This window comes from Seriola lalandi, unplaced genomic scaffold (assembly GCF_002814215.2).
Source record: "Seriola lalandi dorsalis isolate HSWRI2012SDOR001 ecotype SW California unplaced genomic scaffold, Sedor1 jcf7180002054885, whole genome shotgun sequence".
Taxonomy (NCBI): Eukaryota; Metazoa; Chordata; class Actinopteri; order Carangiformes; family Carangidae; genus Seriola; species Seriola lalandi.
The window spans coordinates 6,606,093-6,622,514 of NW_019525437.1; the positions used below are offsets into that span (position 1 = coordinate 6,606,093).

At 41.1% G+C, this 16,422-nt stretch overlaps 1 protein-coding gene across 2 annotated transcripts in view; it reads right to left on the reverse strand.

Annotated features, from left to right (window-relative positions):
• bcar3 (BCAR3 adaptor protein, NSP family member) overlaps nt 1-16,422 on the reverse strand; it is a 52,298-nt gene that overhangs the window by 22,035 nt on the left and 13,841 nt on the right. The window contains exon 4 of one of the 2 annotated variants that reach the window (XM_023428933.2): nt 13,586-13,628. In XM_023428933.2, coding sequence (XP_023284701.1) covers nt 13,586-13,628 — 43 coding nt within the window. Of the gene's footprint in view, nt 1-4,510; nt 4,910-13,585; nt 13,629-16,422 lie in introns of those variants that run through there. The other variant, XM_023428934.2, reaches the window with a different exon arrangement.

A 16,422-nucleotide genomic window follows, 5' to 3' on the forward strand; every position in this document is an offset into this window, starting at 1 on the left:
AAAGTAGCAAAATGGATGCAAACTCTCACCAGTGCAGCTACTTTGCAAAATACACCCAGTAGAAAGGCAAAGGAAAACATTTGGATTATTCAGCAAAATACGCATCCATACCTCCACTTCAAGTGACATGCAATCCGGAGGAAATTCATTTAATTGTATTTCTTCTATTCAGCTTTTTCAGTTCAGTGCAGTTGAACAGTAACCAGAGGGAAGATGCCCAGTCTCCGTCTCTGATATCTGATTGGTTGGACAGTCTCAAAACTCAGGAAGGTTGATGAAAGCTAATGGTTGTTGATCTTTTAATGATGTGCATCTCTGCATCTTCAGTCCATCATCACAAGGTCCCCACCTTTCCTGTTTACACACAACAAAATAGTTTGTTTCTTCCTGTGTTTAGACCAGAAGGCATCTGACTGGTCAGCCTGGGACAGCTACATCATTAGTCTCATCTCTGAGATACTGTTCTGTAGTAGATACGTGTGTCTCTACAGAAAATCTAGCATTGGATATTTTATTTAGTATTTATTTGAGACAAGGCTCACTATCAGATGCACAGCACTTACACTGAGCACCAAGTCAGGTATCCTGGTTAAAAATATTTAAATTTAAGGTTTAAGGCCAGTAGGTTGTTGGTTCAAATTCCAGGACAAGTTAAAGAAAACCCCTGCCATAGGATCGACCCTCTGACGACAGTTTCACAGCCGTCTTTTTCACTGTGTTATGACATTGTGTTGATGTATTTGCTGGAGAAAGACATTCATATTTCTCTCCATCACTCAAGCATCAACCATCATTTCTGGATCTGACTGCACATCTGCAAGCAACATGACTACAGTGTTGCCCAGAGAGCTTAACGCGCTGTCACGTAAGAAAACACATGCAAAGATGCAAACGTGCTGCAAATTCTGAAAACATCCTCATCGATTTGACAACACAAGTGCTGCAACAAAAAAAAAAATCACAACACATGCAAATAAACCAAGACGCTGCAAATTCAGTCCTGCAACACAACTGAAGTGTTTCCAGGGGACACTAAAATGTGATGAACCTGGCTGGGACTTGTTGTTCAATGCCCAGCTGTGTCTTTCGAAGTTAAAAGCATTTCAGGTTTTTTTTTTTTTGTTGCATGTGTTTTCTTAAGTTGCAGTGCACTGAGCTCTCAGAGCCACAGTACATGACAGCTGTTCTGGAAACAAAATGTCACCTAAACCATCCACTAAAAATATCTTCCTGAATAAACTTGATTTTGGAACAGGCCACACTGTTCCAAAATAATGCTTCATTTTATGTTTAGGCTTGGTTGTTCATAAGATTCAGAAAATTTGAAAAAGGTCACATCATCTAGTTTGCTGATTGGTGAGTATACTCTGTGAACAAAATTTTTTCCTCACTAAAATCATAAAAGTGTGACATGGAAGAACTTCACAGAGTCCTGACTTCAACCCTATCCAACACCTCTGGGATGAACTGTAATGCAGACTGATGTTGAGCCAGCCCAACATCAGTGTTGGACCGCACTAATGCTCTTGTGGCTGAATGGGAGCAAATCCCTGAAGCCAGGGTCTAAAATCTTTCAGGAAAGCCTGAAACCAGAGGAGTGGAGGCTGATGTAGCAGCAAATAAATTCCCACAGTGTTGGGATGAGATGTTCAACAAGCACATATGGGTGTAATATTCTGGTGTCAGCCATGTAAGTGTATGCATCTGACCGGGATGACACAAATCTCAAGTGACTGTTTCCAGGCTTGTAGGAAAAAAAGCACTGGGCTCTTTGGTTAAGGCTGGAGGCTTTTTTTTATTTTTTTTTATTTTACTTTTACTGCTTGAAAACGAAAACACTCTCAAGCTCTCCATAAATTGCTTTTTATTGTACAGAAAGACAAAAGGAAGCTTATGCTGCAACAAGAGATTAATGGTAGATGAACAGCATTTTAATGCACAGTGCGTTTTATTTTTGTGCAATAGGTTCTTTTCGCGTGGGAGCAAACGCAATCCTGTGTGTATACAATCACTGTGCTGCTGAGCATTGTACAATTATGACATAATATATAAAATAATCTGCTGAATCTTTTTTTTTTCCCCCATTGTCATTTGATTTATGTGACGCAAGACCATGATCACATGGAGTGGAGCCCAAAAGAAAACATACGTTGATAACACAACAGTGGCAAATCGTATGTTCCCCTCTGTACCCAACTGAGAATACTTCCAGAAACTCCACACACACAAACAATAAACTCATCTCTCTTTGCTTGAATGGCGACCTCCCAAACAGACAGATGGAGGGGAGAATAAAGAGGGGAATGGAATAAAACCCCGGGCTTTTTTGGAAGCAAAAGTCAAGACAGAGAGAGGTGGGGAGAAAAGGGAGAGGCAGGGGGAGGAGATGAAGGGTGGAGGGAGGGCAGTGCCAGAGTGAGAAAAACCGATCGATTGTAGTAGAGCAAGAGATGAGGATGACAGGGCAGTGGAGTGGGTGATATTCTTGTGATGGTCAATGGTGAGCGTGAGTCACATCAAAGCCACCCACACAGTATTAACAGACTGACTCTCCCTGTGCACAAACTACTTTGGGATCTTCTCACAGAATATCGTAAGGAATTGCACATCAGATCTTTCTGAATGGATGAACACCTGGTGGGCTACTTGACCACACCCCAACCATAACCCTACTGATCTGACAGAATAACAACACAGCGAGGGGTCGGAGGTAGTGAGGGGATTCAGGGTGATAGCGTGATTCCAATCTTCTCTGGATGACGCTTTGAAATCAATCGACCAATAAACATTTGCCACGAGCAAGCTGTACTTGATTAGAATTTCATTTGGGATAACAAAGCAAATCAGTGAGGTTTGAATTATACGGAGATAGGGGCTGGTTTAATAAATGCATCTTGATTTTATGATCAAACACCGAAATGTCTCAGCTATTGAAGACTCTGTCTTCAGTTACACACATCTGATATGAAAACATAACCATTGCTGCTAACCAGCTGGAATAGAGAACAATTCAATCAATATTTACAGCAGGTATTTGCATATGCTGTTAACCTGTTTTCTGTCATGGCTGGGACTGAGATCAACAGGAAGTGACAACAGAATCTAACATGATATTATTTCTGACCTTTTTCTGTCCCACAATTTGCTCAGATATTTTGGAAACCTGTTGTTTTTATTATGTTATGTGATGGAGGGAAGCTTGCTAAATAATGGTCCTACCCCTGAGTGATATTCTCATTTTCTTCAGTTTTGTTTACCCTTTGTCCCACTTCTTGATGTTTGTGGACGTGCGATTAATTTGGTCGTGTTGTTCTAATAATTTGTTGACTTTCTTGTTTAATTAGTGCATGTTTATGCTTTCATTTTGATGTTGCTTCCATTTATTGTATTGTTGTTTTAGAGCTTGGGAATCAAATGATTTTCTGTGTGGATGTCAGGAAGCCGCTACTATAGAAGCTATAAGGCATTCAAACAGTCTAAACAAAATGAAATGAAACAAAACTGCTCAACTAAACTGTGCAGATTCTGCAGTATCCATCTGACAGTGGACGAGATCTGATCAAAGCTCAAGTTTTTCTTCACAGATCCCATCACATGTGACACACATTTACACCTTGCATCAACAAGGTCTTTTCTTTCATTCAAGCACACTAGATTTTAACAGCAGATGTGAGCGGCATCACAAAAGGCACAGAAACATCTCCTGAGCTGATATACACAGGGACAAGCCGCGTCGCTTCAGCCTGCTGCGCTGCTGCTTCTTCCATCCAATCATCCTAATGGCATTCATACATTTCTCTGACGTCATAAAGAAGACAAACTATCACAAGTTAGTAATTTATCATCCACTCAAGGACTAATCCCCTCGTCCTGGTACCTCTCTGGTTCTAACTATCTGTGTCTCACCCTTGCCATCACACACTGCCTTGTCTGTCTGCCAGGCGAGCACTAGTTACGGATGAAGCCAGCTATATATCTCACACTCACAGTCAGACAGTCACACAGTTGGTCATTTATGAGAGCGTCTGGTCCGAGTAATAAAAGCCCAGTGTTCAACTCACAGAGAGAGTGAGGGAAAGAGGAGGACTATTCAGTGTGATTAGATTTTGCTTAGACTGGAAGTGTTGCCATGCACTTCTCAGATTGTTCTCTAAAACATGGAGTTATGTCTTTTTTAATTATGCCTCTTTCTAATGTCTCACTGTGGATTGCCCATTTTCCTGTGGTCTCCCTTAAAACAACATCAGCAGATGAGGGAGCCCTGAAACAAATCTCCCAAATGTGATGTGATTAAAGCAAATGAACTACCACTTGGTCTCAAATTAAAAACACAGACTGTGGAAAAGGGTAAAACAGAAACACTGCAGAATATGAGCATGCACCAAAACACATGCACATGTGCACTTGCAAACACGCTCACACAAGTAAAAACACAAACAATGATATAAAAACACCGACACACATGGTAGGCGTACACGCATCCTCACGCACACGCTCCTGTTTCTCTCACCTTTGCTGTAATGACAGAGTTCTTGTGGTAGAAGCAACACAGAGCTGCTGTCAGGGTTTTGAGGTCGCATCGCTCTGACATCCTTGCTAACTTTTCTTAACTGACCAGGACAAACTGGGAGACAAACTGCTGCCTCCAGCCAGCTCCCTTCAGCTGTAAATACCAGCTCTAGTCACCCTGACTACAGACCCAAACCGTAACTCGGACGACTTCATCAACTGACAAGTCCGTTAACGATTCACATTTGCATCTTCCAAGAAAAACTTCCATCACAGAGTTAAAAATACTTGCACTGTCAGATTGATGGAAATGAACTGGAATATGTCAGAATCTATCAATCTAAGATCCTCATATCTCCATCAGGTCAGAGACTGTTACACTGTCATCTCCCTGTCTCTCTCCTCCACAGTCCCCTGCAGAGTGAACCCTCCACTGCTCACTCTGCTCCACTCATCCTTTCTCACACTTTTTTTCCCTCCTCTTTACTCCACCCTCCCAAGCTCCATATATGGGCGAGAGACAGACCCCATGTGATCTGGTTTGAGCAAATCATGCGTGGACCAACTGGGAGTGGCCCAAAGGCTAAGTGTGTCTCTTCATGAAAACACGTGGATGGATGGATGGATGGATACATAGATTGTAATGCACATTCTGCGACGACCACAGGGCTCTTACACATGTTCATTGTCTCATCTCCACTAATTATCACTTTTTTGTCATGTTTGTTTTCTCTTATTGTTGTTGCTGTTGTTATTTTGTCAAATTATAGCTGAATTGTTTGATTCATAGAATGACAGAAAACAGTGAAAACTACTCATCACAACCTCAGTTGTGTCCTAAATCCAGAGATATTAAATTTACTATCACAGAAGATTAAGAAAACCAGCTTCTATTCACATTTGAAAATCTGGGAAACAGTGACTTTTTGGCATTTTAACCTTTGAGATGTAAAGTTTCTGCACTGTACTCTGCAGAGATCATCCAGCAGTGTGACAACAGTGTGTTCCACACCGATGTCATGTTGATGGTTGAGTTTCTGTAAGTGGCACTCTTTTCTTTGACTGCAGTGCAGAGCCATGGCTGGCATCACCGCTCTCCCAAAAGAACAGTTCTCCCTCTATTTCTAACAACAAAACTAAAAAGAGGAAATACATCACTTCCTGTGAGGCAAAAAAAACTTTTCCAAGGGAAAAGCTCCCAGACACGGACAACAACCAAAAACATTTAATGGCAAAAGGCTGTAAGTTCAGTCACTGTCATGTACTGAAAAGAATAGTGCTGCATTAATGTCCAGATGAGAGTAACAAGTCAACTAGGTGTGTGTGTGTGTGTGTGTGTGTGTGTGTGTGTGTGTGTGTGTGTGTGTGTGTGTGTGTGTGTGTGTGTATGCGCGTGCGTGTGTGTGTGTCCTGCAGAATGATGCTGATAAATAGCTGGCCATTTGTGTTACTTAATGACTGCAAAGCAATTACACCCACACACTAGTTAAGTGCCATAGCTTTCCCACCAGTTCTCACACACACACACACACACACTCACATGGGCACAACTGCAAATATAGAACATATAACCTTGTGCAAATACAAACACAAAAAAGGAACAACCATGAATATACAGTAAGAGGCCGTGTACACTCATGAAGCCAGATTCATCAACAAAGATACAAACACACACTGAGGGTGACACCCCAGCATCAACCAGTTAAAGGAACATTTCGCCGCAGGAAATGGAGCCTCTAATTACAGTATGAACTCTCTGAGGATCCACAAAGGAAATCCATGTAGAACATTCTCTGGGGCACCACACAGCAACACACACACACACACACACACACACACACACACACACACACACACACACACACACACACACACAACTGCCAACCACAGCAGCCCCAAATCACCAGCTAGGCTAAATGTCCACCTTAAAATACATACATCCATTGCTCCAGGAATGCTCTGGAAAAACAACGAGGGACAGAAATCGGCGTGCTGAGGTTCTATGTTTTCTATTTCTATCTGTTTGTTGTTTCTGTTCGATGGACTTCGGAGGACAGAGCAGTCTCAGCAACTTCAGCTGACAAAATGGGAGAGAAAGCTTTTCTGGTATTAAATTCTGATATTTAAAAAGGGTAAGATTGCATTGAATATGTATTTTTATTTCAGATGTGTTGATTATTGTACAGTGGGGCAGAGACAAGACAAATCTCTAGCCCATGATGTTGCAAGTAAATGATCTGCATCAGGCCGTGCTGGTGGTGTGAGAAGCAACAAGTCCTCCAACCTAAACCACTAGACAGATTGCTTGTCCCTCCCCTCAGATACGACCCAGAGGAGTGTAGCGGGCCTTCGTCATCATGGTTAGAATAATAAACACGCAGTTAAGGTTGTGGATTGGTTCCACGGGGTAAATGAACGGCGGCCTCCTTTGAGAAAGTTCTGTGCTTTGTCGACCCGTCCACCACAAGCACCAGTGAACGCTGACTTTAGTACGTCACCTTACTTCCTTCTTTGCTCCTGTCATAATTACTTCACCCACTAAACGTCACCTAACAATAAAATGTACTATGGGTTGTAATAAGCTGCTTGCACAGACAACCAATGGTCTGTTTTTTTTTTTTCTTCCTAATAGAGGAGAAGTCAGTTGATCACCAGAGTCATAATGATTCATTCTCTGGGAACAAGGAACATCTGTTAGATATTTCAGAGTGGACCAAAGTGCTGGACTGACTGACCAACCCTGTCATCATTACAGCAACACCACTAGTGTGCATAAAACAAATGGTCAAAGTAAGTTATCCTGACTTTTAGTCCCTAGTTTGGGTCAAGCTCCAAAAAACGCTGGATCCTACATTTCCCACAATGCAATAAGAAGCATCTTAATGTGCTTCATGCTCTTTAAACTCAGAAACCCCAGTTTGTAATGGCTTTCAGCTATGAATTTGCAGTCTCCGTGTTTGAGCCGAGATCAGATTATTTCCTCTTCCAGAGCCTCAAACAGACAACACTGAACTGTTTTAACACTTTAACTAGATTTAACCCCGAGTGGTAAAATGGACTTTGTTTATAATCAATGGAGATGTACACTGACGTAGCAGCAAGGTACATTATAATGATCAGGAGCGCCTGGAATTACTATAATTATTATAGTATTTTCCTATACACAGTAAGAAAACAAAGAGCAAAGCAAAGTGAGTCCTCTCTCTGTTGTGTCTTTGTGTTGTTAATATATCTCACACATTTTTCATCAAATTGCATCAGACACAATAAACACATATGAGCAGGTATAACTATTTACCTTGTCATGTTCAGTCTACATGCTGTCAAAATCAGTTTGACAATGATACAGTATACTGAACATCACCTGATTTCCTGACACTTGGCTGGAGGTTTGGTTTGACAGGAATGGGATTTTAGAGTCAGTCAGTGGTATGATATCATACCACAGTCGAAGCATCACAATCCTTCTACCAGTTAGGCAGCATTCATCATGTCCGATGCCAGAGGATAAACGTCAATGACACTGGTGTTCAACCTCTGGGTGTGTAAGCTTGTGATGGGTCATTAATCAATAATGGACTGTGATCTTGGTGACAGTCATATTCATTTGTGCAATGTGACACCTACATTATTTGAGCCCTCATAAAGTCAATAAAATGTTTACAGTCAGTGGGTGCAATAGATTTCATGCGGCTCAAAAAAGAAAACAAACCAACATACTGTATGTTTTAGTGTTTTTGTTTCAATATAAGCTACTAAGCTCAGTATGTGTAGTAGCTTTGTGCACTGCACATGAAAGAGCATGGGTATTTCCTAATTCACATGAAAGGAGAGATCAGCTTCACAAGTTATGGAAGAAGGGACAGATGTTAATCTGTTTTGTTGGCAGTTAACAGGTTGAAACAGCCTTTGTCCAAAATACAGTAAATATTAATTTCAGGTGTTTGTGGTCTAGACACTGCTGATTGTCCTTTTGTAAGAGTCTGTAAGAATCTGTAAGAGCCCCGGGACTCTTAATAGTGCTACAGACGGTTTCCAGCAATGTGGCATATGCTTTCCTTTCACTAATATATAAAGTTTTTCTTCATTTTATTATTATTACTTTATCATGATATTACATACTGAGAGAATGCCCTGTTTGCGCTGCAGTGTTTTTGTAAACCACAGCTTTCACGCTTTCATCTACAGTGTAAATAGTTATATTATTCAGTAGTAAAAATCACGCTCACGTGTTTGACATGGTAGAAAACAAAAAACCTGATTTAAATTGATACTCATAATCTATAGGTTTCTGACCCAGATCTCACATTGATCATTACCCAGAATGAACCTTTTGTTTGTTCCAACAATCCAATATAGAAAAACTCTTCAAGTGGCGGTTCTTTAGTGCTTATACTGAACTCAGGGTTATAAAACTCTCATTTTGTCTTGTTCCTGCCTGAATGAAACTAGCGCTGTGTACACCATGTACGATGAATGTAGCAAACCTGACTGCATTTCCTTACGAATTCATATGGTGCCATGGGAGGATAGTCCAGAGATAGAATTACCACTAAATTTATCAGGGTTACTGAAGTCTTAACGGGAGATTATTAATGATCATCTGCTGTAGCAGGTTGTGTCATTGTTGGCCAGCCGCCTGCTCTGCTTATAGGCTGACAAACTGACTGATTGATTGGCTGTCCGGCTTATTGACGGACAGACTGACACACCCGCGGGCTGGTTGGTGGAGCTGAATAGTCGGCCAGCAGGGTGACCAGCTGGTTGGCTGTTTGCCTGATTGCTCTTTGAACTCATGCTGGCTCGCTGACAGACTGGGGTGATGATGCAGATGAATGTCACCCTGCTGTTTGGAGCTCTGACTGGCTGCTGATCCATTTACAGTTCTGAGGTCTGACGGTTTTTATCATGTAGTACCTCAAATTGACCACTAGAGTGTACCAGAGTTCATCTTCACCTCCTAGCACTCCTCTAACATTTCATGACACAATGTATATCGACCAAGAGATGAGTCTATTAATGAATTAATTTAATAACACTTGTAATGATGTTTTGAATTCTAAACTCAAATAATGAGTCGTTAATAATTAAACTCCTTTATATCCTAATTATTTTTAAACAACAGGATATTGTACTGTTGCTTTCTGTGTGAACATTGTGTGTGTGTATGTGTGAGTGTACTCTATGCTGTAATCTGTTGTTCACTTTGAGAGATGAAAGCTACTGCAACTCGAGACACACACACACACACACACACACACACACACACACACAGAGCATTATTGTTTCTTAAAGCTCTCTCGTGCGGGTGGAAAGCAACTTGATGTTCTTAACTCAAAGACAGAGGGAATGAAAGAGAAAGAGCAAAAGAGGGAGAGTCCTTTAGAAAAGGCTCAGGGAAAGAAGAGTTCATTGTGAAAACAGAGGCTCAACAGGGGAACAAGGGACTATCTTTCTTTATTTCTTTCTTTTGCAGCCATCAAAGACCATAGAAAATATCATGTACTATACTGCCACCTATTGTCCATTTTTCTTCTCATTTACACAACTTCAGTTTAATGAGCTCTCACTGACTGATTCAACACAATTAAACATTTAAACACAACAGACACGTTCAGCTCAATTTACTGATTCAAATGTCTTTTTTCTCTAGTTTATCTCACAGAAACTTGGCACTGATCCTGGTTGCCAGTTCCCTTCAGTCTTCACTCTGTGGCTGAATTTCCCACTATTATTCTTGCCACCATAAGCCACACTGTACAGAATATTTGCTGGTGACATGTAAATATGTACGCTTATTATACAATACAAACTGCTAAATGTAAATGGATGCAAATGTAACAATGTGAAGAGCCAAAGTTAAATATTTTTACTGTTGTGTCATGAATGCAAAACAGTGCGGAATCAGCTGCCAGAGGAGATGCTGTGTCTTTTATTTGCGATACTGCAGTGAGAATCCATTTTCCTCCATATTTGCTGACTACAACAATGATCCACTTTCTCCTCAAGGACAAACTGAAGTTTCATCTCCGATCATCAGGTTAAATCATTTTCAAAAATGCAGAAATCTCTATTATTGTTCCTTGATCGTCTCAGTAAAGGAAACATTTGCCTGCTGGTGTTTCTTCTCAGTGGAGTGGTAACGGTGCAGGTTTTATATTTAACCCACCAGCTATCAGTTCAAAGATGCACTTCCTTTCTCTGAGGGAAAACAGCTAATGGGGCAGAATTTAGACATCAAACGGCTCTGGAAATGAGGCTGTTTGTGAGGAGAGAAATTGGCCTGAAGTTAGACAAGAGAGGGATATCTTCATGCAATTGTTCTCTACAGACACTTCCTTCCTTGCATACATCCATCCTACACACTTACTGTACATAACTGATGGCCTGACTGCACTGAACAATGCAAGGTTCACTGCACTGACACCATTAATGTACTTTTGACCTTTCACCACAGCACACGACACAGAGCACCTGTACTGTGTGTTGCCGCCTGTGCGTGTGCGTGCACACGGACGCATGTGAGTGTTTTTGTCCACACTGGAAATGCAAACACACCTGGAGTACCAGAGCTGACAGCTACACTTTCACACATATTATATAATACCTGGGATGCAGTAGCTCCATATGCGGCCAGAACACACACACTGTTGACAGTAGTTCACAACCCTAATTTGACAAATGAAACACACACAAGTGCTGTTTGTGTATTTGTGTGTGTGTGTGTTTGTGTATCTGTGTGTGTGTGTGTGTTTGTGTGTGTGTGTGTGTGTGTGTGTGTGTGTGTGTGTGTGTGTGTGTGGTTAGCTCCCACATGTGCAACCTGCTCTCGTGGGAAGGATCGAGTTTGCTTTTCACACCGAGGCGTCAGCATCCAAACATATGAGCTAATAGATGGAGGAAAAGAGGAACAGATGGAGAGAGAGAGAGGGATGGATGGCTGGGGGACGGAGAAGAAAGGAGGTGAAGTCTTCCAGAGAGAGTGAGAGGTGAAAAACATGGGAAAGTTGTAGCATGTGTTGTAGGACCTGCTGAAATGCAGTTATTTAAGTGTTGTTGTAACTACAGCTACAATGTGATTGCTTATTTGATTGTCCTAACTCATCTGCAACTATTTTGCTCATTAGATATTTATTTTTACCGACCAAACCATTTTAATTACCAAACATTCTCTGGTGTCAGCTTCTCGGATTTGCCACTTTTCTTTATCATATGTAATATTAACTAAATATCTTTGGGTTTTGTATTGTTACTGACTATTTATAGACCAAAATGATTGATCAATTCATTTGGAAGATTAGTTGATAACATAAATAATCTTAAATTGTTTCCAAAAAGTAACCTGCCAGTGAATCAGTGGCTACTGAGATGTGTCATCTGATAAATTTCTCACGAAACTTGGGATTAATGGTGCAACTAATAATAATATCTAACTTTCACTGATTAATCTGAGGGAACACTACAGCCACAGGGTGAAATAAGGTCACATAACAGAGACAAGATCACAGAGTTAAGTTTGTTATCAAGATGTCTGTGAACACATTCTATACCATGAGAAGGTTGAGAACTTGATCCATGAATTAAAAGCAGCAAAAGTGAATTGAAGGTGAAAAGTTGTGCACAGTTTGTTGGATTTCACTGATGTTTTGGCTGTAAAAAAAAAAAAAAAAATGAAAAAAAAGCAGTGGAACAAACAGTGCTTTACTCACTGAGATAAGGTGATTGTTGTTTTCTTTTTTTGTATCTGATTTATCCAAAATGGGGAAGAAAGAATAGAGGTGGGTATGGTCAAGAGGTTTTCAGTGCATCCTGAGCTCTGTATCAATGCAAATATAATACTTTTTCATTATAACATAGTGTATTGTTAAGTAAAAAAATCTTTTATTTCCCATTTCTGCTTCTTATTTTTTTCTTTTCATATTTTTTTTTTTTTTAGAAAAATACTGTTTTTGTTTGTGCAATAAGTCAAAGTTTCTCACATCAGTCACTGTTAAACATTGTTGTTTTAACAAAATAGCACAAGAACTTGGCATAAAATTCAGTGTGAAATTAACTCAATTATGATTTAAATCTGGCAATATCTGATTAAAGAATAATGAAACAGCAGCTGACCGAGGTTTCTGTGCCAACTTTCAGTGCTCAACAGTTTTTGGTCGCCATTTGCTCGTTACTCGGAGAGTACGCTTCTTCCTCAGAGAAGAAGTCATTTTCTCGACTTGCACCCTGTTGCTTGGCGTGTATTTATTTTTGATGCCTTAGTTTACATGAATTTCCCTCATCATCACACAGAACCTTTACAGGGGAAGCATGGAGCCAAAAATAAGAAAGGCCTAGACAGAAAGAGGTAGAAACACAGAGACTAAAGCACATCAAATATCAGCTGGATGATATTGTGATGATACTGTGATAACAGAATGATCACCTCTCCTTGACTGAGGAAAGCTGGGACTCAGGTGGTGTGTGTGTGTGTGTGTGTGTGTGTGTGTGTGTGTGTGTGTGTGTGTGTGTGTGTGTGTGTGTGTGTTTTACAGTAGCGGTGGCAGTCTGTATGATTTAGTGGTGTATTATCCTTGTAGGCCTGGGGTAATTGGATTAACTTCTCCTTTGAGTGATGTTTACACTGCAGAGGTAACTGAATGCTGTTTCACATCCGGCGTTAGTCGCTTGAATTACAATTCCTGATGGATTCAGTTCATTTTCTCAGATTTGACTAAATCTTGTAACCTTCATTTCAGCTGGTAGAGTGAAGCGTTTATACTAGACTCGCAGTATTAAAAATAAATAGGCTTATAAACAGGCTTTAAATAACCAGTAGAGTTGCTATTAGTATTACTTTTATCTTTGTACGTAGTGATAACACTCTACACCTACAGTACATTACAAAAGTTAAGTTAAAATTACATTTTGCTTACTTGTGTTTGTGCATCATTTATCTTTGTACAACCTGTCCCTGAGATACTGTAAATGTTCTAAAACAAGTATGCAACCATGTGAATAAACCCTGCTGTGCACTCCAGATCCTTCTTAACAATTTCAGCTGCTGCAGCAATGTACCAGCACATTTTGTTGTTCCTACCTTCACATAGTCCACCGTGGCATCCAGGCCGGCAGCAGGCTCCCTGGGGAACACAGACAGAGACAAGGTCCGGTTTAGAGAACACATCTTGCTACTGGGACCCGACCTCCCGCGTCCTCGGTGCTGATCTTCACTCCCACAAACAAAGAGTCTCGAAACAGTCCCGCTCTTAGGCCCTCACTAGCTCCTACTATAAATACTGGAGAGCTTTTTGTGTCCAAATGGGTCCCTAACCGGTGCTGATGCTGCCTCTTCAGCAGTTCAAGCACTGCACAACTCTTTTAGGAGATGATATGGTTCAATAGAAGTATAGTACTTTATAAATAGATTTCAATGGTCCAAACAAGCCTCCATATGAGCCATATTCTGGACTAAGAAAGTACAGCTGCACTGTACAGCTGGCATACAGAGAGTTGATTATTATAATGGTAATGTTATCCCAAATTCAGTAGGTCCCACTCTGCAAGTGGATTCCTCTGAGAGAAAAGAGTCGAGTGAAACCAAAGCTCACACTGAACTGATTTAACTCTGAGTCTCTCTCTTCCTCTGTGTTTCCTCTGTCTCTCACTCTCTCTTTCTCTCAGTCAGTGGTAAACATGTTCACTCGCTGCCTGCCTGACTTGGGCTCCCTCCCTCACTCTCTCTCACTCTCTCTCTCTCTCTCTCCTCCCCCACCATAACACACATCGCAGCCACACGCCTACCCTTCTGAGTCCACTGACAAATTCACAGAGAGGCTAAAGTGCACGCGCGCACACACACACACACACACACACACACACACACACACACACACACACACACACACACACACACACATACAGCACCAGCAGCATTTTTCATTAATCTCTTTTTTGCAATTTTCTTTGATTCCCTCATTCATCCAAAAACTGTTACAACCACATCAGACAACAGATTGCCATTTCAATCTGCGTCTCCTCATTTGGCTCTAGGTGGACTTTAATCTTCTGTTGTTGTTTTTTTTTTTTTTTTTTTTAAAGGTCAAGTAACATTTTCAGGCCTTTTATGTGGCCATTTTGAACATCAGCAGAATATCCTACTCATGTATACCCTATTATTTCCAGTTCTCTCCATCTTTGAATATGGGTACTTGAGTGTATTACCAAAAGCCCAGAGTCTCTCTACAGGAGGCTTACAGCCAGGGGCTCAGTGAAATAGGTAATTAGCTCAAATCCCCGACTATGTTAGCAAGGTTGGTAGTTAAAATCCTCTAAGCTTTCACTGGTGTTCCCACGGGAATATTAGCACAGTCCATTACTTACCAAACCAAATATGTTTAGCTCTAAGCCCTCTCGGTTTTAATATGGCCCCACATAATGAGCAGGACTTAGTTATGTAACTGAACAGAAGCCTCCATTCACAACAATGTACAATCATTATTCATAGAAGGTGGAGTGTTCAGGCCTGTCTTTCACCTTCAGGATCTACTGCAGATTTATGTTTGTGGAGGTAAGGAAGCGCAGTGTATGGCTCCTGTTTCAGGTCTACACATCTCTAATCCAACATATCGTGACGCACAAACATAAACCGAGTTGTCCTCAAAACAGAGGGAGCATCGGCTGTTGTTGTCTGAACGCTTGCATCTGACGCTAACAGGAGCCCTGCTGATCACTATTGTATAGTACTGGCTTCTGTGAAAGTTTTTTCAACAACAGTTAAAATATTTAAAATAATTCAAAAACATTCAAACTTAATCTCATAACTTCTATTGTACAGTAAATACATGGTTAGATGGTGTACCTATGACGTGCTACATGTTTAAGGATAAGGCAATATAAAAATATTTGTAGGAAGGTTGGAAGGTTGTGTGGCCTCAAATGTAAACTAAAAATCTGGCTACTTAGCGTGGTCGTATGAGTTGCTTCCCTGGGGTCAGTGGCTGGACCAAGATCTTCACCACACCAACCACCTGCCCCCCGTAACCCTGCCTTCGCTCTCCAGTTTTAGGTGGGTGCAATGACAATCACCGAATACCAGACAACACCCATATGAACCCTGAATGCGCTACAACTGAGGGAAATTCCCATTCCTCCTCAGGCGGGTCAAAGGTCAGGCTCACAAACAGAGAAGCAGCCCTTGAGCTGATGGAGATTCAATGTCTTAAGACTCAGGTCGTCAAATGACGTACGGGTCTCTCCACGCTGCATCTTGGTGCATCTTGTTTTTACATCTTTACTCCCTGACAACAGTTTAGTAACTTCACAGGGACTTCAGCGCTAAAAGAAGTGAAACAAAAGTGTGGTGGATCTGATGGCCAGCCATTCCAGACTACACAAGCTGACCACAGCTAACTTCGCCTCTTTCTGCCCATGTTGCTGAAACAGCATCAGACACTGGATTTTTCTGCTTCTGCAACCACACAACTGACCTGCAACACAGACGGAGGCAGAGAAAAGACGACGGAAACAGTAGAAGCCAGTGAAAGGAAAAAAAACAAAAAAAACAAAAAAAAATCAAGAGTAGGGAGGGCAAATGCAGGCAGCACTCGCCACAGTCTTTTTCTGGCTACTGTTGTTCTTTGCGCTTCACCGCACAATACTCAGCACGACCGCAACTGGCTTTAGTTAGGGACTGCACCATATTTGTGTGTGTGGGAGAGAGAAGAGGAGAGAGAGAGAGAGAGAAAGAGAGAGAGTGACGGACAGACAGTGCGAGCAATGGAAAGAGTTGATGAGCAACATGTAGGGTCTGCAGGCGGCCTACAGAGGTCAGTGTGTTTCTATTGTCAAGCTCCACAGACTCAGTTTATAGTCTGATTTTGCTGTAAAAATCAATTTAATAAACTGTATGCTAAACACTAAAATTCATAGTTTACT